We start from the raw sequence: 23,776 nt of genomic DNA on the forward strand, positions 1-23,776 counted from the left end.
CCATCAAGTGATTGACCAACAGCCACCAACTGACTTAACAACTACCACCAACTGACTTACTGACTTAGACAACAACCACCAACTGACTTACTGACTTAGACAACAACCACCAACTGACTTAAACGACAATGCGCCGTCACAAAGGTCCCAAAACGTATTCATATTTTTGTTCCCACATGTTTAATGGTATACTATTATGTAACAAAATCATTTCTGTAGTGGAAGTTATCGAGGGCGACAAGCTTAGTCAGGCGTACCACAAATAGTTCAACTTTTGTACGAGTTTGCAAACCATGAAGGTAGATTGGATACATGGGAAACATACCCACGGCTTGTGACACAATGCTTCCCGTATTCGTATCCTTCGCATAGTTGGTTTGTATCGATGTGCTCGCTGCACCGCCTGCTGTGATACCGAGGATGATTATAATGGGGTATAATCCGGTCGACATAGTGCACTCACATGTACCACCCAAAATCAATCTTAATAAATATGAACTGTGTATCTTTAGATATAATATATATTGTTGTATTTACAAACCATATTGTAGGTCCATACATTATATATATTTATAATTATTTATAAAACCCTTTTTTTTGTGTTGCAATTATGTTGATGACGTCACATATGCATTGTGTTTGATCTCGCCCACCACAGACGCCAGTAGAGAGTGACCAGTGACTATCGACTACAGCACCTGAGCAGTGAGCAGTCTGTGACTGTCTAAATAAATATGTGGTCTGTGGTCTGCGACTCTGCGGGTGTCGGCATTTTAAACTTTTGCATCACATAAATACTTAATTTGTGATATATTCACGCGATTTTGTGACCGTTACGCTTCTGTATTGGGATATGAGAGTGGTACTTCGGTCCTTGAAGTACGTTGAAATAGCGCCGCCGCATTACTGTACACAGACACAGATGTGGCTCACTAGCTGAGCCTAGTTGTTCCTATCTCGAGTATAAGTCGGGAAGCGTGACGCCGGATATTGGCAATTATTCGAAACGTCACATACAGTAAAGCAATTTGCTCTACCGTTGTATTTTGGACAGTCCCTACGGTGCACTCGAAGCCAACGATACGGCCCAAACATAAATAAACACAGCTACAACGTAAGCAACAGGGAGTCGCATGATAATCGTGGAATAGTTATCACCCAAGTATATCTGTCAAGATGGACCCCAAGAACAAACAGACCATCATCGATGTTGACGCGGAGGTGATACCGGAAGAGCCCATGAAGCCTTTATCACCGAGTATGGAGGGTTTGAGGAACGAGAACAAGCGGCTAAGGCTGACAAACGAATCGTATTCAAATATTATGCACCAGCTGAGAGACGCGCAGGGGCTTATCAAAAATCTGAAAGATGACATCGAAGCGAAGGATAAGAAGATCGCACGTTTAGAGCGCCGCTTTCACGCCAAAGAACGCAACTACAACGACAACGGCGCCAGTTCTGAGGAAGAGGAGGAGGATGAGGATGAGGATACGGCGTCTGTCGTATCAACAGACGATACAGGTGATGATGACATTGAGGTTTTATCACCTATCCAATACACACGTGGGCATATGAAGGCACCACGTGGACGGATGAATGCATTCACCGGCGCACGTGGTGGCAGACATGGTAGCAGTCGAACACGTTCACGCGCGCAGATTCGCAGGCAAGCACTGAGCGTGCACTCGAGTGCGGAAAACGAGTCGCCTACTGTGGCAACTGCTCGGGGGGGCAGAAGGAAACGCTACCCACAAAAAATGCCAAACGGTAGTGGTGATATGGATGTCGGTATCGATGGGGTTAGCAACGCACCTGTGCAAAGCCGTACAGAGAGCCGGGTGTTACGAGGACGAGGTGCCCTGTATCGTTCGAATGTAGATGATACGGAAAATGCGAAACATGACAGTACCACGATTGTAATGACCAGAGGGAGGGGACTAAAGCGCTCGCTTCCGCGTAGTACGCAGTCACGTACAAGCACGCGCACACGCACTCGAGTGGAGAGGTCTGGAGCCATATCCTCGGGCGGAGTGCCTCAGCACACACACACAGACGAGGACGATAGAGACGGACCTGTAGATGACAGCAATGCAAGCGACACCGGCAGTGACGACGAACCTGACAGTGACGATGGGCCTGGTGACAGCGATGACGAGAGGGAAAGAGAGCGACCGGAACGAGAGAGACAGGAGTTTGAGAAGTGGGACTCTGAGTGGAATCCTCTGTTTAGATCGGCAATTGTTCCTGTGGACCCTGCTATGGTACCAACCGTCGATGCGGCTGAGAAAGCCGCGCGAAAGGAGGCTATACCAGGTGAGCGTAGGATATTTGACGTGTAGCGCGTTTGTCGAGATGTCGCTGCGTACAATATCAGTCACCATTTCTTTATCAAAGCTGCTTTCAGACCTATCATAGCTTTCCGAACACACTACATGAAGAATTTTGAGAAGCTAGGCGGGCTTAGCATGAATATGGAGTATTGTTTGACTCTTAAAGTTGGGATTGAATGTGGGTGTTTGCGAGTGATACTGCCGACAATTGTGAGCACAAATATCGATACGTGCTCTAGAAGGATATGCACAGATTATACCCGGATGTGTACTCCTGCCGAGGTGCTTTCATATAACTGCTTGTATTCACTTGGTTTTCTTCGAAATACCTGCGCCCGTGTTTTAACTAGAAACCCTGTCACTTTTCCTTTGCGGTATATATATATATACACACACACACACACACACATATATATATATATATATATATATATATATATATGTGTGTGTGTACGTATATATATATATATGTTGTTGTTTTCGATGTTGTATTTGATATTGATGCGCATACATGTACTGTACGCTTGTATGCATACTTTTGTTGAGACCTCATCTTTGAGACACCCGTCTTAACGTGCTTTATCCCTGACTCTGCTGAAACAGTACCAAATTGGCGAGTTGTCGGTTTTGAATCTAACGCAATAGATGATCGTCCCGGGCATATCGAGGTGTGTACACACTGTCTTTACTTCCAGCCATCGATCTACTGACAATTTGTATTTATGTCGAAATTGTATACGTGTTGCTGTGTACGACCCTGCGTAAAACCCTGTCTATGGATTCATGACTGCCGTGTAAAACCCTGTGTATAACCTTGTCTGTGGATGCATGACTAGCGCACGGAATTTAGAATATTGTCATGTATACCGGTGTACCAGATATGTCAATTTTCCTGTGCTGTGTATTTTTTTGAGATAAGGAATTGTTACTGCCACCGGTTTGGTATCATCGAAAGTGAAGGGGAATAGGCACTGAAATGACGTGAATTGTCCGCATATATGTTGTTGTTTCGTTTAGGCGCTAGTTCGCGTTCCCACAGAAAAATACTTTCTCCTGCGTACTTGACTGACAGCCGTCTAAACCGACATTAGAAATCACACGTACACGTGTATACCACACACACACACACGCGCGCAGGACATGAGCGATGCCGCCTACGACAAACGACACCGCAAATATGAAGCCCTCGAGAAGCGGCGCAAACGCACAGACCATGAACGCCTCCTACTTGATCAGCAACTAATAACGACTCAAGCGGGAGTTAAGGAAGCGGACCAGGCAAGAGGAAACACGGAACAGAATATTCTCACAGACGTGTACAGTCTCTTCCCCGACCCATACACGAATCTCAAGGCCATTGAGGTGACCTTGAAGCTGCCGTACGTTGCCTGGGGTGCGAGTGTGCCAAAGGAACTATGCTATAGGCTGCAGGAGATCCGACACGAGACCGCGCACGAACGAGCTAAGAGATGTCAGGCATTTGCCCTGCCAGTTTCGGGTAGCCTGTCTTTCCAGACCGAGATGATGGCCCAGAAAGCCCAATTAAAACACAAAAGGACCAGGATGGCTCTCGCAGCGCCCATACAAGCTAACCCGGGCAGAACCCGTACACGTGTTAACTCGACTAACAGCGTTGCGTCAAATCAGTCACGTGGCCGGACTTTAACCGCAGGTGGATCGGCTAGCAAGCGGTTGAAGCGAGATCTATCCCAAACCAAGCGACGCACATCATCACGACTTCACAGCGCTGCCAGCGCACAGTCGGAGGGAGCGGCGGAAGCGATTCCTTCTGCTGATGTGAACGTTAGCCCGCACACAGCTGCTTTAGATACGAATTCTCAAAAAGCAGTATCTATAGCGGACAAAGATAAGAATGTAGGACCTTCAACGGTACGGGGTTCAATGAGGACACAAAATAGCTCAGTACCACCAGTGGGGAAAGGTGAAAATGAGATACCACACCGCACACGCTCACGGTCAGGGCGCAAGCGGACACCCCCACCACGTACACGTGCGTCCACACGTACCCGATCACAGACTCCCAGCCACGCACTCAATGCATCAATTTCGCTTGAACCAGTACCGCCCTTGTCAGTAACAAATACCGCAAGAAAGATCGAGGATATGGAACAGACCGTGTCGCAATCTGCTAGTAAGGCCCCAGAAGCGGCGGTTGCGCAACCTCTGGCACTGCGTTCGTCTACTCCACCGCTTTCGCCATCACCGTTGCCAACGAATTGTGTGTGGAGAGCACGTTCGATAGATGGTAGTATGAGCAAGCCTGTGGCTGTTGGGAAATGTTTGCCAACGGGGAAAGGGAACAAAGACGAAGAGAATGAAAGTCAATCAAATGCAGCTGAGGCAGTCGATAGTGCTGTACACTCAAGAGCGAAGGAGGAAGTAGATAAGGATGACGATATGCCGCCAAGTGTCAGTATAAGCAGTTTAATAACAGGCCTGCAAGAGGGCAGCAAGAAATCTGCGGATCAAGCTCCACTTTTGTTGAGGTTTAAACGTGTCACACCCGTTGATGCGGTTGAGTGACGGACTGAAAAGTACAAAGTATCGTAAAAGTCGAGGTGGGACAGTTCACTATCAGAGACCGCAAGAAAATCACGTTACGTTGCTACATTTATCAAGTTCCACGGAATACATGGGATAGTGAACGATATAAGGTGGTATAGTAGGCAGGCACTGGATTGCTTTACAGTCGTGCTCAGTTGCAGTTTATAAAAATTTGATTGAATAGCTCGAAGAGGCAAACTTTGTCGAATATTCGGCCGCATGAGTGCATGGATGATCGTGAGTGACAAAACTTTGAACTGTTTGTCGACTGCTATTGAGAACATCTTACCATAGTATACGTGCATGTGAATGGTCAGTGAGCTCCTTCGACGCTGTACCCATTATGTACTCGGTTGCATACACTTCAAGTTTTGGACTGTTTACCGCACTTTGTTCCTGTACTGCTTTAAGAATCACGAATTCAGGTTCATTGATTCTAGTTTTGGAGGGCTAGGCAATACCTTGCGAGTATTCGAGACGACCTGGTTTTAGCATTGAGGTGAAATAATAGTTTTGGCTCTCCCTCACTTGGCCGAGTATTGGGGCGGAGACATATGCCACCTTCACTATGTGATATTCCTTGTTCACGATGAATGAAGATTGCTATTATAAAAACGAGACATCCTGACTGATTTGAAATTTACAACAAAACTGATTTTTTGTATTGGGATTATCATTAATATAGGCTTAAGTTTTACTGTGTTCTGGTGCAGCTTGTGTCTGGTGTGCCAGATGGGTTTCACAGGTTTGTCTAATTTTCTTGAACTGTCGATCTATCACATGGGGATCTCCACTTTACCAGATACTCTGGTCCGGGGGGAGTTCATCTTCCAAATCGATATATTCTTACAATTTAAAAATGCAAGAAAACGGATCTTGAACTTCTTGGTTCGTGGTTCTGTTTTTGTTTTTTAAAAACAACAAAATAATAGACATTTGTGATTAAAAGTGAAATTCGATAAACTCAAAATCTTCGAAGACATTGCACGTGCAAAAATAATAGGCGCTGAAGTACAAAAGTCGAAGTCGCCCGATATTTCGCGCAGATACTCAAACATCAATCAACAGACACCCATACCACATCGTTGGTTGTCGCACTCGCCAGACTGCAAAATTTGGGTGGGAAATAAGTGAAGATTATATTAGTTATTGAAAGATCCTTGAACGGCCACCTTAGTGAAATGTTTGACACGAACGCATTACGATACAGTAGCAGTAACAGTGTAAGGCAGCCGAAAGTCAAATTACTTCTGCGCTAATATGGAAAGCATCCACATCCAAGCAACATAATATTGGCATGACCGCATACCTCCTGATCTCCTTTATCTCTACGCACGCGCGAGGCCGCGAGCAGGGCTGAGCAGTGAGCGCCGGAGCCTCTGACGTCTGGGCCTTTGAGTCTGGGGGCCTGAGGCTGAGGGCCGTGAGCCGTGAGGGTATTTTTATAAAAATAGTATCGTGTACTGGGGCAGTGGGGGCGGGCTGGGGTAAGGCACAGGTTTTTTAATGGGTGTCTGAGTCTGACTGTCTGACTGTCTGTGGCTCTGGGCCCACTGCGTCGTCACGTGGCTAGATATTTTTAAAAGTTTTAAAATAAGCATTTAAAAAAAAATAAAAACAATATTTCTGCAGATACACTGATACAGACAGCATCAGGAATTTTTTAAATACGTATGTACAGTACGTGTGTCACACCAACATCCTGTTTTTTTATATTAGTTTTCTTAATAATTATAGCCCGCTAAAAATAAAGTAAAATAGTACATATGAAATATGAATGCGCTATGAGTATGACGTATGTATGAGACATTCATTGACACTATGAGTCTATGATTCTTTGTACAATATCATTGTCGTACAATTTTAATTATTGTGACAAATAACTCAACGTCCAATGTACGAAGTGCCCGAGGCTCGAGAGTCGAGAGGTCTTGGCGTGAATCAACTTCCCAAATCTATGGCAAATCTAAAACTTTAGTCCCAGGCTTTCAGGGGGTATTAGCTTTTTTTTGTTTTGAACTAATAACAATTATTTACTGCACAGTAATATTTTCTGTCGTGGACTCGCTGAGTCGCTGCCCTCAACCCAACAGCCCCCGTGCCCATTCGGGCCCCTCTCTGAGTCTGGTGGTGTTGGCAGTTGGCCGCTGGCGTCTTGGATTTGGAATCCTGGGACCTGGACAGGCTGGACTCCTGGAGTCCTCTGAGGAGTGGGGACTGGTCCCTGGACAGTAGACTGTGATGAAGTGATATCATATTTGTTGTATGTTTTTAAAATATTAAAAAACAGCTAAAACATTTTTATTCATCAACACTTGTATTATTTTATAAAGTTTATTCCATACATAGTCATAGCCTTCTAAATTGAAACAACATATCCTTCTATTTATATATTTGTTTATATATTGATGATCACTGAACTGTGATCACTGACACTATCACTCAATGTGAAGTCATCACTGTGAATGTGAACTGTGATGTGTTAACTGTGAAGTGTGAACTTTCAACTTTGAAGGACTGTGACTCTGAGACTGAGAGTGTGACCTTCTTGCTTGTGTGTGCGTGTGTGTGAAGGGCGGGGTTTGATTTTCACTTTGTCGCTTCGTTTTGTTTTATTGTTTTGTTTTAAACATGCTCATATAAAAAAAAACAAAATACATATTTGTAACAAGATTTGCAATGCACATTTATAGCCCCAGGCCTTTTTTTTAAAAACGGGTTCGGATTTTATGTTCAGATTTTTTTGGCGGGGTAAACCTGCCTTTTTTTTATATATCCTAACCAAGAATACTTTTAGGAAAATTGTTTTTTTAAATGAATAAAATTCGTTTACGTACCAACCAAAAGTAAAACTTGTGAAGTTGAAGACAATTCCTAAGTTCCTGTACGTATTTATACCAAAAAAGTGAGCTTACGTAAAAATAAATCCGAATCCGTAAATCGGATGCGAACGTAAATTTCCTTTTTGTTTTCAAAAATATAAATAAAAGGAGTACGAGTCGCATCACTCCCCTGCCTAAACTTTATGACTTAAAAAACTAAAATGCCTAAATTTCTTGAATAAAAGCCCCTTTAATATGCCTAAATTTTATTACTTAAAACCCCTTATGCTTAAATTTTACACCTAAAAACCCTTATGCCTAAATTTTATGACTAAAAACCCATTTGATCTAAACTCTACAGCAACGCTTTCGGTGATAAAACCAAAACTCGAAGTCGGAAATTTCCAAATTGTGACAGGGAGGGTCATCAAAATGACAATAATACGTCATCAAAAAAATAGACAATAAATAGAATTGAATAGCTATGTGTTTTTACATTCATATTGCTTCTTGAATACTGGTCGGTCCTGCCCCTGAATTTGAAAATGAAATGAAATATGAAATATGAAATTTCAGAGCCCAAATTTCACTTCTAGGCATGTGTCGGCGAGACCAGTCCCACCGCTGATTTTCAAGAATGTAATGAAATGAAAAACATTTTTGTTCTCAAAAAATAAAAAATTTCATACCGAAATTATTTACAATACTTATCCTTCATTTGTTATGTTTTCCAAAAAATCAAAATTTGCAAGAATGATTTTTTTTGGCGGTTGTTTTTGGGCTTTTTTTAAAATCTACATTCTAAAACTCAAAAATTCTTAAGATAACCAATAGAATCACAATTTCACTCATATTCCATTTTTCATTCCATTTTTCACTAATATACAAATTCCTTCCAACTTCGCAAGTTGAAAAAAGAAGTTAATGAAATTTCATTTTATTTCCAAAAATGAAATGAAATTCATTTTTTTGTGAAATTTAACTAATTTCGGCGGCAGGACTGACCCTAATATTCACACTAATCACAGCAAGAAGAAGGCTACGAATATATGTACAAACAATAATTGTTCTAAAATATTTACATAAATAAATACATAGTTGGCTGCGATAATCCAAACCAGACGAAATACGAATTCGAACCCAGAAAACCGGCTCAATAAGGAAGGTTTAAGCTTGTATATGTAGCAAGTTCAATGTCATAGCATTCGGTGGTCGTCCACAGTTATCGCACAATGTCAGACAACGTACCGATAGCAGATTTCACCTGCCAGTACTGTTCTAGGGTATGTCAAACCAGGCATCACAAAAAACGATTTCTACCCTAGTGAATAAATAACAAGTTATTTCGAACAGAGGGAAATATTGTCTTAATTCTATTGCTTAATTTGTAGTTATATACGTATTCCGGGTCACATATGTGTTGCAGATGATCACGGAATCGTCAACAAATCAACTCGTAGAACACAATTCTCGTAAAACACAGTTGTTATTCAAATACGTAAACAGACACAGACAGACACACACACACACACATATATATATATATATATATATGTTTATACAAGTATACTATACAAATATAATCTATATATGTATATACATACACACCAATATATATATATATATATATATATATATATAGTATACACACATACATCAATACATATATATATATATAAATGTATATATATATATGTATATATAGATAGATATTTATGTATATATATATATATATATATATACGTTTGTGTGCGTCTGTGTATGTTCATAAGAACATGATTATTCATACATGTATATATTGCAATTGTAATCAAATCGTGGACCTTCCGTATACATTCGTGTTAACAATTAGTTTGATTTGCTATGGGTACCCCCTTCTACAGCCTATCAATCTTGACGAATCCTTTGCCAGTATACATCCTGATGTGATCGAGCAGAGTCACTTGGGTAAGAACGTGTGTGTAACATGGGTTGTGCTCATGATAAGTTCGAATCTTTTGGGTTGCTACTGAAATACTGTGAAATGAATGGACGTGTTTATCTAGCGTTGCCATCTGTCCACCCGTATATGCACAGACATCACAGTTTAAGAATCAGGGTCGTTGTTGGGTGTAAAATCAAATCCACAGCAAGTAACTCCAGCTATAAACGACACCATGGTTTGTGAACCAGGCCCCTCGTTGAGAATGTAATCGTGTTAGTTTACCTACCTCGCTTAACATCACTTTTGATCCATTTTTTATCTATCAAACCCCTGTCCAGGTCATTACCAGTATGAGTATAAAAACACTCACTCATATATACGTATATATATTAAGCACACTCACTCTCCTACATACTTATATATATTAAACACACTCACTCTCTTTTATTTTATATGTATTCCCAATATGTACACACTCACTCTCATATATACCAATTCTGTTACGTATGCACTCAGTCTTATAAATGCTTGTTTATATTGTAAATACACTCAGTCGCATATTCGCATATTTATATTATAAACACACTCACTTCCATATCATACTTTTTTATATTACAAACATATTCACTCGCTCACTCCCACATACACTTATGTATATTTTGAACACACTCACTTTCATGTATACTTATTTATATTACAATCGCACTCACTCTCATATATACGTACATATATTATAAACACACCCACTCTTACGGACACTTATGTATATTTGAACACACACACTTTCATATATACCTGTTTATATTACAAATGCTCTCACTCTCACAGACACTTACATCTATTATAAACACACTCACTCTCACATACACTCATATACATCTCCGTCGATCCCTTCTGTTAACGATCATTCCCGCACAGCATCGTCCAGTGACGACGACAGCTACAGCGATGACGGAGAGATCACTCCCACCCGCACACCTCACGAGTCACCCGCCCTATCACCCATACACTCACGCACACGCACACCCACGGCCCACAGTGAGTCTACCCACAGTCCACACACCACTGATAAGGCCAGTGTAGGTACAAGTGCACACATACACGCACCTGCGCCTGTAGCCGCGCGTGGGGATGCAGACAGCGATAGCAAACCCAACACCCAAGGACCGACTGTCTCAGGTGGGACCGGAGCCCCAAAAATCGGGCCGACAGGTGCAAGTGACCCGCCCAGGGCAAAGGTGCAATTGAATGCCAATGCCACGGTGCATGTCAACGCAGATGACCGAAGTTCGGAACCCATTCGTGTCGTGGTGCGGTCGCCGCCGCGCTCGCCGGACGCAAAGCGGGATCACGGCGCACCATTGCGGGACGGGGTGTGTGCCCTATCGCCGGCGATGAGGGCAAGGGCGGGTGGTTCGGCTGATGTGAGTGCGAATGCCAGTGCACAGTACTCGTACGTAGTACTACCAGAGCATGAGCATACAGACCTCAGCGACGAAGGCACACCCGGGCAACACCCGCGACAGAGCCAGACAGACGCCAACACCACCATAGCCACAGCAGTACACAGGAAGACATGGGGCAGCGCAGACGGCGACCCAGGGACACAGACCAACAGCCGACCAACCCCCAACACATACACGCACATGCGGCCGGCGGGGGGTGAGCATGTGCGAGGGAACGTGTCTGGCATAGAGAAAGGGCTGGGGGTGTATGGCGCTAGCGGGGATGGAGACAGAGTTGGGGAGCGTGTAGGGGCGAGGGGGTACGACGTGCGAGAGCGTCTGGATGTGATGGTGCTGAGTGATCTGTTTGACTATGCGTCGGGCGAGTCGAATATCGACCATCCCATGTGCGCAGAGTGTGCGGATCAGGTGAGTGGGTGGGTGGGGGAGTGAGCGAGTGAGTGGGTGGGTGAGTGGGTGGGTGGGGGAGTTAGCGAGTGGGTGGGTGGGTGAGTGGGTGAGTCAGTGAGTGAGTCAGTGAGCGAGTGAGTGAATAGTGTCTTTGATTGTGCGTGGCGTGTGATTGTGTGCTCATGTATATACCCTATGGTGCCTGTGTGGGAAAGGATGGTGTCACCGTTGGCTAGCCCAGTACAAGGTCTTCTTTCTCTGAGGAATGACTTTCGTGTGCATGCCCCGTTGTTTGTGCGATGGACTGGTGGCTTGACTTCTGCTGGGCTTGAGCGTTGTTCGTGGCCTGCACCACTGCTAGCGTTACCAGTTACTTTGTGGACACACACGTTGCACTGCTATTCAGAAAGTTAACGTCTTGCAATCCGTTCTCCAACAATCCGTAACCAAGAAGGACTACATATGAAGATAGGCATAACGTCGTGTAAACTACACGTGTTTGTTGGTCTATATATATACATATATTTATGAAGATAGGCATAGCGCGGTGTAAACTACAGATATTTGTTGGTTTATATATATACATATACTGTGTGTACCTTCACTTTGGTCAATGGCTGGGCTTTCATTCTCACTTTCACTCTCTCCACGCAAGAGGTTACAATGTCAAGGAAGTTGTCACAGATTCTGTGTTGGTACATGAAAACCATTTTTTGTGCATATCAATATCAACGTCATGCTGGCCGGCTATATCATGTCAACATTATGCTGACTCGTTCTATTTCTCCTCTGATGTGTAGCTTATAGGAAAACGTTATTTGTACACGCATATCACAATCCACTGACTTTTTTTGTTTCGACTGTGATCTGTAGGTTGTAACAAAACGTTATTTGTACTCACATACACAAAACGTTATTTGTACACACGTACCCTCAGTATGCTGACTTGTATCACTTCTCCTCTGCTCTGCAGCTGGTACGAGTGCTGGAAGACCAACTCGACGAAGCGAAGGCGGAGGAGAAGATGTACACAGATTTTGTAGACTCGCACTACTCAGATGAGCAAGAGATCATCCAACAGGCCCAGCACGACAAGGTGTGTCTTGACTAGCAGGCATACGCGTTAACGTTTATAAGCACAGGTGGGGTTGCATGCTAATATGGGTTGATGTGTGTGTGTGTGTGTGTGTGTGCTTGTTTCATAGGGGTGATGTGTGTATTACTCGAGAGGAGTGTTGCGTTCGGTGTATTGGTTGTCTGAAGGTGCGCGTAAATAGAGCTCGATGCGTTAATACGTGGATTGTCATCGTACACAGCTGAGTATGTAAATCCATAAGTAGGTGAGTATGCAAATATGCAAATGGGTGAGTATGTAAATACGTAATTATGCTCTGTCAATTAGGAACAACTGGCTATTTACGCGGCAGAAGAAGCAGAGCTCATTGCGCAGTTAGAAGTTATTGAGAACGAACGAGCCGAAACCAGAGCCGATGTGATAAGGTCTGTTGTGTGTGTGTACTTGGTTTGTTGTGTGTGTATGAGCCCACTCAGGCACATGTGGACCCATTCCTCTGCAGAGGTGTGGGAGGATCTATTCGTCCTTTCATGTACTTGTTTAAACGTAGTGTGGTTGGTAGGTTTTCGTTTTATGTGAGTACTAAGCTGTGCTGTACTTTTTGCCGCGTTCGTCGCATGAGAGGGATATATATATATATATATATATATACATTATACTGGAATAGATCAGCTACCTAGTACTACGATCTATGATAGTACATAACTTCAGAATTGCTTGACTTGGGTAGTATGGGATGCCGTAGTAGCATCGCTCACTCACAGACAGAAGTCCCCGTATACCCATTAAACCGACAGGGTTCTAATGGTTCCACCCGGGCTGGATACACTTTCTAAAAACGAATAGACGTTGTGATGTGTCAGCTACTGTCTCCGTGCACTGTACTGTATTGTATTAGGTGGGCAGAATAGACGTTTGTGCCTGTTATAGACGTTAGTGCCTGTCTCACTTACTGTCTGGGTGTACTGAAATGTCGTAGGCTGTCAGCAGAGCGTGACGAATTGAAAACAGACGAAGAAATGTTCTGGAAAGAAGTCAATGAGGTGCAACGCCAAGTTACTGATTTCGTGCAGGTACGAGTGTATATATATGTGTGTAAGTGTGGGTACGAGTGTATGTGTGTGTGTATTTACAAATACAAGTGTATAAAGGTGTGTGTAAATGTAGATATAAAAATTTGTATGTGTGTGTATGTGTAGCTACAAATATTTTATGTGTGTGTGTATGTTTAAGGTGTTTGTATAATGATGTATATGTGTAGGTACGAGTGTTTGTACTTGTATGTGTAGGTACTACGGTTTATGTGTGTATGTGTAGGTACGAATGTTTGAAAGTGTGTGTGAAAGTCTAAGTACAAGTGTTTGTATGTATGTGTGTAATTGTAGATACGAGTGTTTACATGTGTGTGTGTATGTGTAGGTACGAGTGTTTGTTTATATGTGTGTATGCGTAGATACGAGTGTTTGTATGTCTATGTCTATGTATAGGTACAAGTGTTTGTATGTGTGTGTATGTGTAGGTGCGAGTGTTTATTTATGTGTGTATATGCGTAGGTACGAGTGTTTGTATGTGTATGTGTATGTATAGGTACGAGTGTTTGTATGTTTATGTCTATGTGTAGGTACAAGTGTTTGTATGTATGTGTATACGTAGGTACGAGTGTTTGTATGTCTATGTCTATGTATAGGTACGAGTGTTGGTATGTCTATGTCTATGTGTAGCTACAAGTGTTTGTATGTGTGTGTGTATGTGTAGGTACGAGTGTTTGTATGTGTATGTATATGTATAGCCACAAATGTTTGTATGGTGTGTATGTGTAGGTGCAAGTGTTTGTATATTTGTGTGTATGCGTAGGTACGAGTGTTTGTATGTGTATGTATAGGTACAAGTGTTTGTATGTATGTATATGTTTAGTTACGAGTGTTTTTATGTGTGTGTATGTGGAGGTACGAGTGTTTGTATGTGTGTGTGTATGTGCAGGTACGATTGTTTGTATGTATGTGTGTATGTGTAGGTGCGGGTGTTTGTATGTGTATGTCTATGTGTACGTACGAGTGTTTGTATGTGAAGGTACAATTGTTTGTATGTGTGTGTATGTGTAAGTACGAGTGTTTGTATGTGTGTGTATGTGTACGTACGAGTGTTACTATGTGCGCGTATGCTGTATAATTAGGCCCTGCTACATATTCGTCATAAACATTTGTGCAAGTAAGTTCGCATGCATACTGACCATAAATATGTAGTATGTTTACACCCAGATATCACACATCACAGACATACATGCGTACGTATGTTCAACTGCATACTCATTTCTACCTACTAATCCATCCACAGACCAGTGCACAAGTACACACGAATCACCAGCACGTACTACACACACTCGAGCGGTTGAAGCGGACGAATATCTACAACGACGCTTTCCATATATGGGCAGACGTGCGCGGGTTCGGGACGATCAATGAGCTGCGACTGGGAAGATCTGCCCATGTGCAGGTGAGTGGTAGTAGTGGCATGGGCCAGTGAGTGGGTGACTGTCTACTATGTATGTGTATGTGTATGGCTGCTACTAATATATATATATGTATATATATATATATATATATATATATATATATCTCCTCCCATCGTATCCTATATTAATTGTTTCTCCACGTGTTCAACTATTTGTCACTTGCTGCTCTCGTGTGTATGGATTCTGTGTAGCATCCAAATAAACCTAGTTTATGTTTACTGACTGTTGCAGCCGGCATATCATTCTCCACACATCAAGTGGCTTGTATTTACAGCCCCCCACCCCCCTCACTCTCCCCTTTAATTGTCCATTACCAGGTGCCATGGGAGGAAATCAACGCCGCATGGGGCCAGGCGGTGTTGTTGCTGGATACCCTTGCAAGCCATATAGGGCTGACGTTCTCCCTCTTCAGACTGCACCCCCAGGGATCACGCTCTAGACTGGAACGACTCGACAACGGACAGCATTTGGATCTGTATGTATCATCCGCATGTGTAGGTGGTATTCGCATAACTATATGTGGTGTTCGCATGGGCTTAAATTCGAACGTAGTTCGGTACATTTCAGTCTCACTGTGTTTCGAGAATGTTAGAGGTGCCTGTAAGTGTGTAGCATTCTCCAAATCAGGAATCGGGCCTGTGCCATTTATGTTTAATTTCAGGATTTGGATCAACCGGGTCTGTGCATTTGTGCCTATTTGGGATACGTCCGCTGCTCGTTCTCACGGTGTGTGTGCCTGACAAATCGTTTGAACGTCCGTTGTCCGTCAGCGTTGATAAACCAGTAAACGTAGGAGAGCTGTACACGCGGGATTCATGACAATGTATCTGTACATGTTTACATGCCACCTGTTGCACATGACATGGGTGTCTCTGTGACAGTACCTGTTGCACAAGGCATGGGTGTGGGGATTATCCGCCACTTTATGGGGTCGCATTTATCTTCTGTGTCTAGCTGTATTTGTTTATTCGTAAACTGCTCAGTAGGGCCACAGCCCCACTGTGCGGTGTGACGTTGACTTAGGATGTGTCGCACGCGTTGTCTGGCGTGGGTGCGTTGTAGGGTTTACTGAACCCTAAACCCTAAATCTTAAAACACTCAAAACCCTAAACCTCTAAAATCTTAAAACACTCAAAACCCTAAACCTCTAAATTTTTAAAACTCTAAAACCGTAAACCGCTACAGTCTTAAACATCTAAAATTATAGTATATATTGACAATCCCAACCATATTAAATAATTACAATCCCAATTATGTCATAATCACTTTCCTTATTAAGTTTTACAACCCCGTTCCTAATTATGCTAGCTTGGGATGTGGTGTTTACCTCACTATTGCGATGATCTCTCCCCATCGCCAGCCTCCACTGCCGCACTAACATCACACTCTTCTGCGCCCTTCCTGCACCTGTCTGTGGCATATGATACACCTGCATCCCTGTGTCTAAGTGTGTGTATGTGTACTTTTGTGTGTGTAATTTTATGTATGTATGTGTGTGTGTGTGTGTACGTGTGTGTGTACTTTTATGTGTGTACGTGTGTGTTTGTACATTTGTGTGTGTGCGTGTATGTGTGTGCACCTGTGTGTTTGTACATTTGTGTGTGCGTGTATGTATGTGCATATGTGTGTGTACGTGTGTGTGTACATTCGTGTGTGTGTGTGTGTGTGTGTGTTACTTTTTATGTGTATGTGTGTGTACGTGTGTGTGTATTGCAGGTGGTTGTCGTCTGGCCTGCAGGTCTTTAAGACCGCGTCGTACGATCAGGCTATGGTGGCATATCTCAACTGTTTACACGACCTGAGCAAACGTATCGAGGTCATGGATCAGCGCTTCAAGCTGCCTTACGAGTAAGTGATCGATATGTGTGTGTGTTTACGAGTAAGATCATATATATGTGTGTGTTTACGAGTAAGATCATATATACGTGTGTGTTTACGAGTAAGATTGATATGTGTGTGTGTTTACGAGTAAGATAGATATATATGTGTGTGTTTACGAGTAAGATACGAATAGATATGTGTGTTTACGAGTAAGTTAGAAATGTGTGTGTGTTTACGAGTAAGATAGATATGTGTGTGTTTACGAGTAAGATAAATATGTGTGTGTGTTTACGAGTAAGATAAATATGTGTGTGTGTTTACGACTAAGATACATATATACGTGTTTGTTTACATGCAAGATACATATGTGTGTGTGTATTATTGCAGAAGGGACAGTGTCAATGCTACACCACATCCTTATAGTTCCTATAGTTTGTTCATTCATGCTACATATCTATACTGCCCTTAGTTGTCTCATTCAAACTACACACCCAATGACTATAGGACAGACACACTCGACCTTACCTTTGCTTAACGTGAGGACATACCAATCGTCTGCTGTCATGTCATTATAACATACAGACTGATGTGCCGTGAAGCTCTATGTGTTGTATTATATATTAACTCACCACTCAGGCATGCACACTCCTTCGGGCCCTATCTATCCATGGGTGCACACTATGTCACTGGCAATGGTCACTGTTGGTCGATCGTCTATGTGTGTGTTTTGAATTCATCTGCACCTCATCTGCTCACAGTGTGTGTCTAACGTTATCTGCACCTCATTTGCTCACAGGCAAACGCCCAGTCAGAAGGACAAAATCGGCGGCGCGTCCATCAAACGAGGGCTGCCCAACACGGATGAAAAATGGACCAAGGCGTGCAAGTTTACGCTCACCAATCTCAAGTGGTGCCTGACCTGGATCTGCAAGGTGGGCAAAGTTCGGAATAAAACTGAGTCGCACTTGGCTGACCTTGTATGCGTATGGGTCATGCGGTGTACTGTGTGAACGTATATACCTTGAGCGGTTTGGTCTGTTATGATTTTAAGGTTTAGGGTTTTGGTCTTCGTACTTAGATTGTATCTTGATGATCTCATGTCTACACCACAATATTTGTATCGAATGGGCTGTTGCCATAGCAACCACGTGAGTGAGGACGAGCGGTTAAACAACCTGGATCCACTCGCACCCCCTATAGACCTACAGTCACTTCAGCGACAACATATGTTACAATGCACACATTGTTATAAAGACTTCTCTCGGTTGGGCACGAGTGAACTTCAGTTTCTGTGTGTATATGAGCCTGGATGTGCATGTGATGTATGAAACCTGGTGGTACTTTTTGAGTTTGGCTATTGTCCTTCCAGGCATGGTAGGCATGGATCAATATAACCATCAAATGGGCACTATTGAATATAGTCATCAGATAATTTCTATCGATATAGATATATATATATATATATATATGTGTGTGTGTGTATGTATGTACGTATGTATGTATGTATGTATGTATGTATGTATGTATATATATATATATATATATGTATATATGTATATATATATATATATATGTATGTGTGTGTCTGCGAATATCTATGTATGTATAAAATTATCCTAGATGCAATCTCTTGCTTGTACTTCCCCTATCTTATTATGACACTGATGGAGATGCTGACTTGCACTCTCCAATAGTTTACATAATGTCTGAGCAGACCGTTTTCTTGGCACTCGATTTCGTTTCCGTTACCGTTTAGTACGGAACGACGGGTCGCCGGTGTAGTCTTGACCTCCTTCCGGTGTTTGTTGATTCTTTGCCTGTTAACGTTTTCAAACTTAACATAACACCCCGATCGTAGTGTGTGCCAGACACTCAGGACAGGTGATGCACTTCTTCGCATTGCCACCTCCAGTCACCGATTCCGTGCCCACGACGTTAGGCCCATCGACTGAGCTCTCATCAATCGAGAGCGTTGCCATGGCGACCAATGTACTCGCCAGCAGGGTACGTAGTAGGTATGGTGTGGCCTGGTACAAAAGTCATTCACATCCATACACACACTCACATAACCCTCACGACAGAGCCCAATCTCTGTGCAGTGAGTGCTTTCAAGCACACCACCAAACCCCGTAGGGCATGCACCTGTCACCCAGAAATTCGGACTGGGGTCTTCTAGGTCAGGGCTTTATTTCCGGGTGAGCTTCGATTGGTACCACAGTGCTGGCAGAGAGTGTTCAGTTCAATATGGACACGCCACGGGACAATCGCATGCGTTGGTACACGCATGTTAGGACCGGCAATTGGGTGCACATATGACCTGGCTGGACAGTTTGGGTCCGGATGTGACCCAAAAGGACGGTGTTGAGCGACCCGTGGGCTGGCCTGATGTCGACAGCTAAACTGGTGTGTGTGCTGTGATAGTACGACGCGGGTACGGTTTAACCATCAGGAGAGTGCAGTACCCGGCGTGCCCAACTCAATGAACAGGCCGCAAATGTCAGCCGAGCACGGGCGCATGGTGCGTGTAGGGTTTTAGTACTCTGTTCATGACAGCTGTTGCCAAGCAACCGAAAGTGTTTAAGGTTTTTAGGTTTTAGTTGACAGCTGTTGCCAAGCAACTGACCGGGTTTAAGGTTGTTAGGGTTTTAGTACTCTGTTCATGACAGGTGTTGCCAAGCAACCGACTGGGTTTAAGGTTTTTAGAGTCTTAGTACTCTGTTCATGACAGCTGTTGCCAAGCAACCGGCCGTCGACACACGCAATGTGTGCAGGACGGAACTGTTGAGATGCTCTGCACAGCATTTGTATACGGCTGTGGATTATGGAAGGAATAACGTGCCAGTTCAATTCCCCAGAGATCTGTGGGTGTATGCACACGCACGCCATTGCAATTACGTTCGCCTAAGGCGTGCCTGGGGGTTCTGGGCTTCTGATGTGCACGTTGACATGTTAACACGTGCCTGGGGTTTGCCTATGCAGCCTTCGCCGCATGGTGTGACACCATGTTCCATATGTGAGCTGCGTGGGGAGTTTGATACGCTGCTGCATGTCTGTGTCAGTGTCAGTGTCAGTTTCAATGTCAGTGTCAGTGTCAGGGCTGCTTTTGACACCTTTCCAGCCCTCCGCAGTGATGGTGTGTACTGTGTCACTGTCTCAGCCCCTTTGTCATGCGTGCGATGACTGTACTATCACATCCAGCTGTACTTGACCGGCGTGGCTCGGCTTCAGACATTTACCTACAAGCCAACGGCACTGATTGGGTCGCGTACAGCGCTATTCCCTCCTCTGTGGCAAAATAAGTGTCTGCATGGGTACGCAGGGGACGTGCAGCATCTGTGACCTGTTGGTGGTATCACAGGACTATTCACTACACACCGAGCGTTAGACCGTTGGTAGTTAGAGCCCATGTAGTACGGGACAAGCCTCTACTTCTTTAGGATGAAGTATGGAAAGATTAACTTGCCCGTCAAGCTATAGGCGATACAGACGCTTGCGTGATACCTGTAGGGGTCTAAGCGCTGCACTACACGCCGTCGCCAGCGTTAGTGTGTCCAAAGGTGTAGAAGACCAGTTTTAATAAACCCAAGCTCTACGTAGACTTCAGTTTTTTATATTGCTGGATTGATCATCGAAATATTCATCTCAGCGGATCAGCTGTGACACGCAATTCGATTGTGCGTGTGTGCGCGTTGCCCTCCTCTACGCCCGTTCGTTCGGTGTGTTTCTGTGTTATGGGTTCGTTCGGTGTGTTTGTGTGTTGTGAGTTCGTTCGGTGTGTTTGTGTGTTGTGCGTTCGTTCGGTGTGTTTCTGTGTTGTGAGTTCGTTCGGTGTGTTTCTGTGTTGCGAGTTTGTTCGGTGTGTTTGTGTGTCGTGCGTTCGTTCGGTGTGTTTGTGTGCTGTGAGCTCGTTCGGTGTGTTTGTGTGTTGTGTGTTGTGAGTTAGTTTCGTGTGTTTCTGTGTTGTGAGTTCGTTCGGTGTGTTTCTGTGTTGTGAGTTCGTTCGGTGTGTTTCTGTGTTGTGAGTGAGGTTGTTTGTCCGAAATTACGCCCCATCCAGTAGTCCAACAGTAGTCCAACAGCTGTTCATAGATGAGCATCCTCTCCGCATCTGGATTCGTATATTTATTTTTCTGGCAAATGGCAAGCATGTTCAAATTGGAGATGTGGCACACACACCAAACATACTATTATGTGGTGCATCCTGTAGATACAAATATAGTGACCTCGTGTTAAATACTATCCCGAGTGGGTTCAATTGAGTTGTGATGAATTTTTAAACCTATACATCTGCGACAGTTTTGTATCAGTGCACTTCGTACTGTAACTTTATTTTCACAAGTATCTCAGACAAAGGGGGTGTGTACATATATGAATGTATCTGAGACAAAGTGGGTGTGTGCATATATGAATGTATATCATACAAAGTGGGTATGTACACATATGTATGTATATAATCCAAAGTGAGTGTGTGTACATATGAATGTATATCATACAAAGTGGGTGTGTGCACATTAGAATGTATATCATACAAAGTGAGTGTGTGCACATATGAATGTATCTCAGACAAAGTGGGTGTGTACATATATTAATGTATCTCAGACAAAGTGGGTGTGTGCATATATGAAAGTATATCATACAAAGCGGGTGTGTGCACATATGAATGTATATCATACAAAGTGAGTCTGTACACATATGAATGTATCTCAGACAAAGTGGGTGTGTACACATATGAATGTATCTCAGACAAAGTGGGTGTGTGCATATATGAATGTATATCATATAAAGTGGGTGTGTACACATATGAATGTATAAGATCCAAAGTGGGTGTGTGCACATATGAATGTATCTCAGACAAAGTGGGTGTGTACACATATGAATGTATATCATTGAATATGCTTACACGTGTTCGCGCAACGGACTCGTAGTCGACGAATCCAGGCGAACAAGAACAGTAATTCCGTACTGATCACACGCAGAGGATATATCAAGTGTGTATATTTGCTTGTTTACAAGATGCGCGTTTACAAATTTTTGCGAATTCTACAAAATGGAATGAACAATATCACACCTCTAACATTCCTAGCTATGTACTTAAATACCCGATTTGGGTCTTTTAAAATAATCGGATAGTACTATATTTTGAAGAGTATGTGTTGTGGTCTGCTTCTGTATTCTTGGTACGTCTATGCGATGATGAAAGGATTAATTGTGTTGGTACAAACAAAGATACAGAGGGACAGCGAATGTATGCATGATGAGAGATAAGTTTGAGAGCAAATATTTCAAGATGAATTAAATCAATGCCATGACCTTTTCAATTGAAAACTAGTAGGAGATGAATACCGACTAATATCAAAAGCTACAAAATTAATAGCTCTACTTTTACGGTTTATTTTCCATGAATCTACACAAATATCCCATAACGATTGCATACTAAACGAAATTACAAGAAATGGGGTTCCCAATTGCTGCTAAGTGGGATAAAGATAGTCTCCTCTTCGAGAGATTTGATGTAGCATTCGACGTAGACAAACTTCGCAGCCTTTTCTTTAACCCAACTTCTGCCAATGAACTGGATCTATCACCAAATTGCCCGTCACCATGGAAGTCCTCAGTCACAGATTGAAAGTGTCACAGTTGAATTTTTTCAAATTAGCGGCAGTGCGCAAATTGGATTTGAAAAACACCGAGTCTACGGATTCGGTCGAAGGCCGGAGACTCGTGTACGATTTTACCGAGGCGCATCTATAATCAGTATAATCAGACGGCTGCTCTATTGATCTCGGGAAAGTGAAACAGTTTTTAACTGGGCAAAAGCTGTTCATATCATCGTAATGTTTTGGTGGTTTGCCTTGCAAAGCAAATGGCAATGAAAAGGTCAGATCCTTGCATCCTCGGGTATGAATCGTAACGTCTACAATATAGCTAACTGCAACCGATTTCATAGTGTCTGTACATTACATCGCTCGGGGTAAGTACAGTTTGTTGTCCATTACTGTCTCGCAACAATTGCACCGCAGTGCTATCATCACGTATTTCCGGTACACGAGGGATACAACTAAACGTGCGAACGCATGTGGACCCTAGCTTCGCGTCGATCTTTGTCCAACGGTTTTTCTTCGACAAATGTTTTAGCTTTGTGTTATCCAACATGGTTTGTGATATTTGATTGCGACTATTTTTGGTTCCGTCTTCGAATACCACATGTTGAGTAATGTGTGCTGTGACGCTTCTAACGGCCGCGCCGTTCTTGTGCATGGCCAGTCGAATGTCAATCGGCTCCCCTTCCTGATATACATCGCGTGAAAGGCTTACCTCGGCAAGCAGGGCGGGGGATTTACTTCCATCAAATATCTCACGCCGGACCTTTGGGCCCATATTCATTTGGGTATAGTACAAAGCCGACATGGTGAACCGACAAAAGGCTACTGGCTTCCAATCAGACTCCACAAGGCGTGCATCCCACTTCACCGAGCAGAACGCATGATCGTGTGTCACTACAAGGTCATCTGGTAACCCAAAGGTGAACGGGAATTGTGTTAGACCCTCATCGACAAGGTAGTCGCGCCCTATTATCTTTGAAGCGCTATATAAAGTGTGACCAGAAGACTGTCCAGTGGCACTTTTCCAACGAAGACGACAGACAATTGCCACATTCAAAATATTTATACTGGTCGCTCCAGCGGCCACCATATCGATAAACCCCGAGATTTGGTCACCTCCATAATATATCTTCTTGTCTAGGTGAACGTATTTTTGTCTCTTACTCATTCGAGGTGTCGACATCCCACAAGACACGAGTCACGACTGCCCGACTGTCGACACTCGACAGTGTCAAGTCCGAAATCTCAAATCTCGCAAATCTGTTTG

The 23,776-nt window shown here is 43.3% G+C and overlaps 4 protein-coding genes across 4 annotated transcripts; 3 read left to right on the forward strand and 1 right to left on the reverse strand.

Annotated features, from left to right (window-relative positions):
• Positions 1-1,176: 1,176 nt before the first annotated feature.
• SARC_06169 (hypothetical protein) lies at positions 1,177-4,875 on the forward strand (the record flags this gene model as incomplete). Its single annotated transcript, XM_014299930.1, has 3 exons — positions 1,177-2,314; positions 2,935-2,999; positions 3,469-4,875. 3 exons carry the CDS (start codon positions 1,177-1,179, stop codon positions 4,873-4,875), a joined length of 2,610 nt encoding a protein of 869 aa, XP_014155405.1.
• A 3,971-nt stretch (positions 4,876-8,846) lies between these two features.
• On the forward strand, positions 8,847-18,791 carry SARC_06170 (hypothetical protein; the record flags this gene model as incomplete). The annotated part of the gene is made up of 11 exons (XM_014299931.1): positions 8,847-9,001; positions 9,602-9,665; positions 10,561-11,516; positions 12,472-12,594; positions 12,901-12,998; positions 13,553-13,646; positions 14,908-15,066; positions 15,403-15,560; positions 16,802-16,933; positions 17,703-17,838; positions 18,765-18,791. The coding sequence occupies exons 1-11, from the start codon at positions 8,951-8,953 to the stop codon at positions 18,789-18,791; spliced, it is 1,998 nt and encodes a 665-aa protein (XP_014155406.1). The 5' UTR covers positions 8,847-8,950.
• Positions 18,792-19,627: 836 nt separating this feature from the next.
• Positions 19,628-20,503, forward strand: SARC_06171 (hypothetical protein; the record flags this gene model as incomplete). The annotated part of the gene is made up of 1 exon (XM_014299932.1): positions 19,628-20,503. The coding sequence occupies one exon, from the start codon at positions 19,628-19,630 to the stop codon at positions 20,084-20,086; it is 459 nt and encodes a 152-aa protein (XP_014155407.1). The 3' UTR covers positions 20,087-20,503.
• Positions 20,504-22,281: 1,778 nt separating this feature from the next.
• Positions 22,282-23,621, reverse strand: SARC_06172 (hypothetical protein). The gene has a single exon (XM_014299933.1). The coding sequence runs from the start codon at positions 23,597-23,599 to the stop codon at positions 22,832-22,834; it is 768 nt and encodes a 255-aa protein (XP_014155408.1). The 5' UTR covers positions 23,600-23,621; the 3' UTR covers positions 22,282-22,831.
• Positions 23,622-23,776: the final 155 nt, after the last annotated feature.

Source organism: Sphaeroforma arctica, assembly GCF_001186125.1.
Source record: "Sphaeroforma arctica JP610 unplaced genomic scaffold supercont1.430, whole genome shotgun sequence".
In the NCBI taxonomy this organism is placed as follows: Eukaryota; class Ichthyosporea; order Ichthyophonida; genus Sphaeroforma; species Sphaeroforma arctica.

Excerpts from the sequence above, each read along its gene's own strand:
- SARC_06172 (XM_014299933.1), bottom strand. The coding sequence starts at position 23,599 with ATGGTGGCCGCTGGAGCGACCAGTATAAATATTTTGAATGTGGCAATT.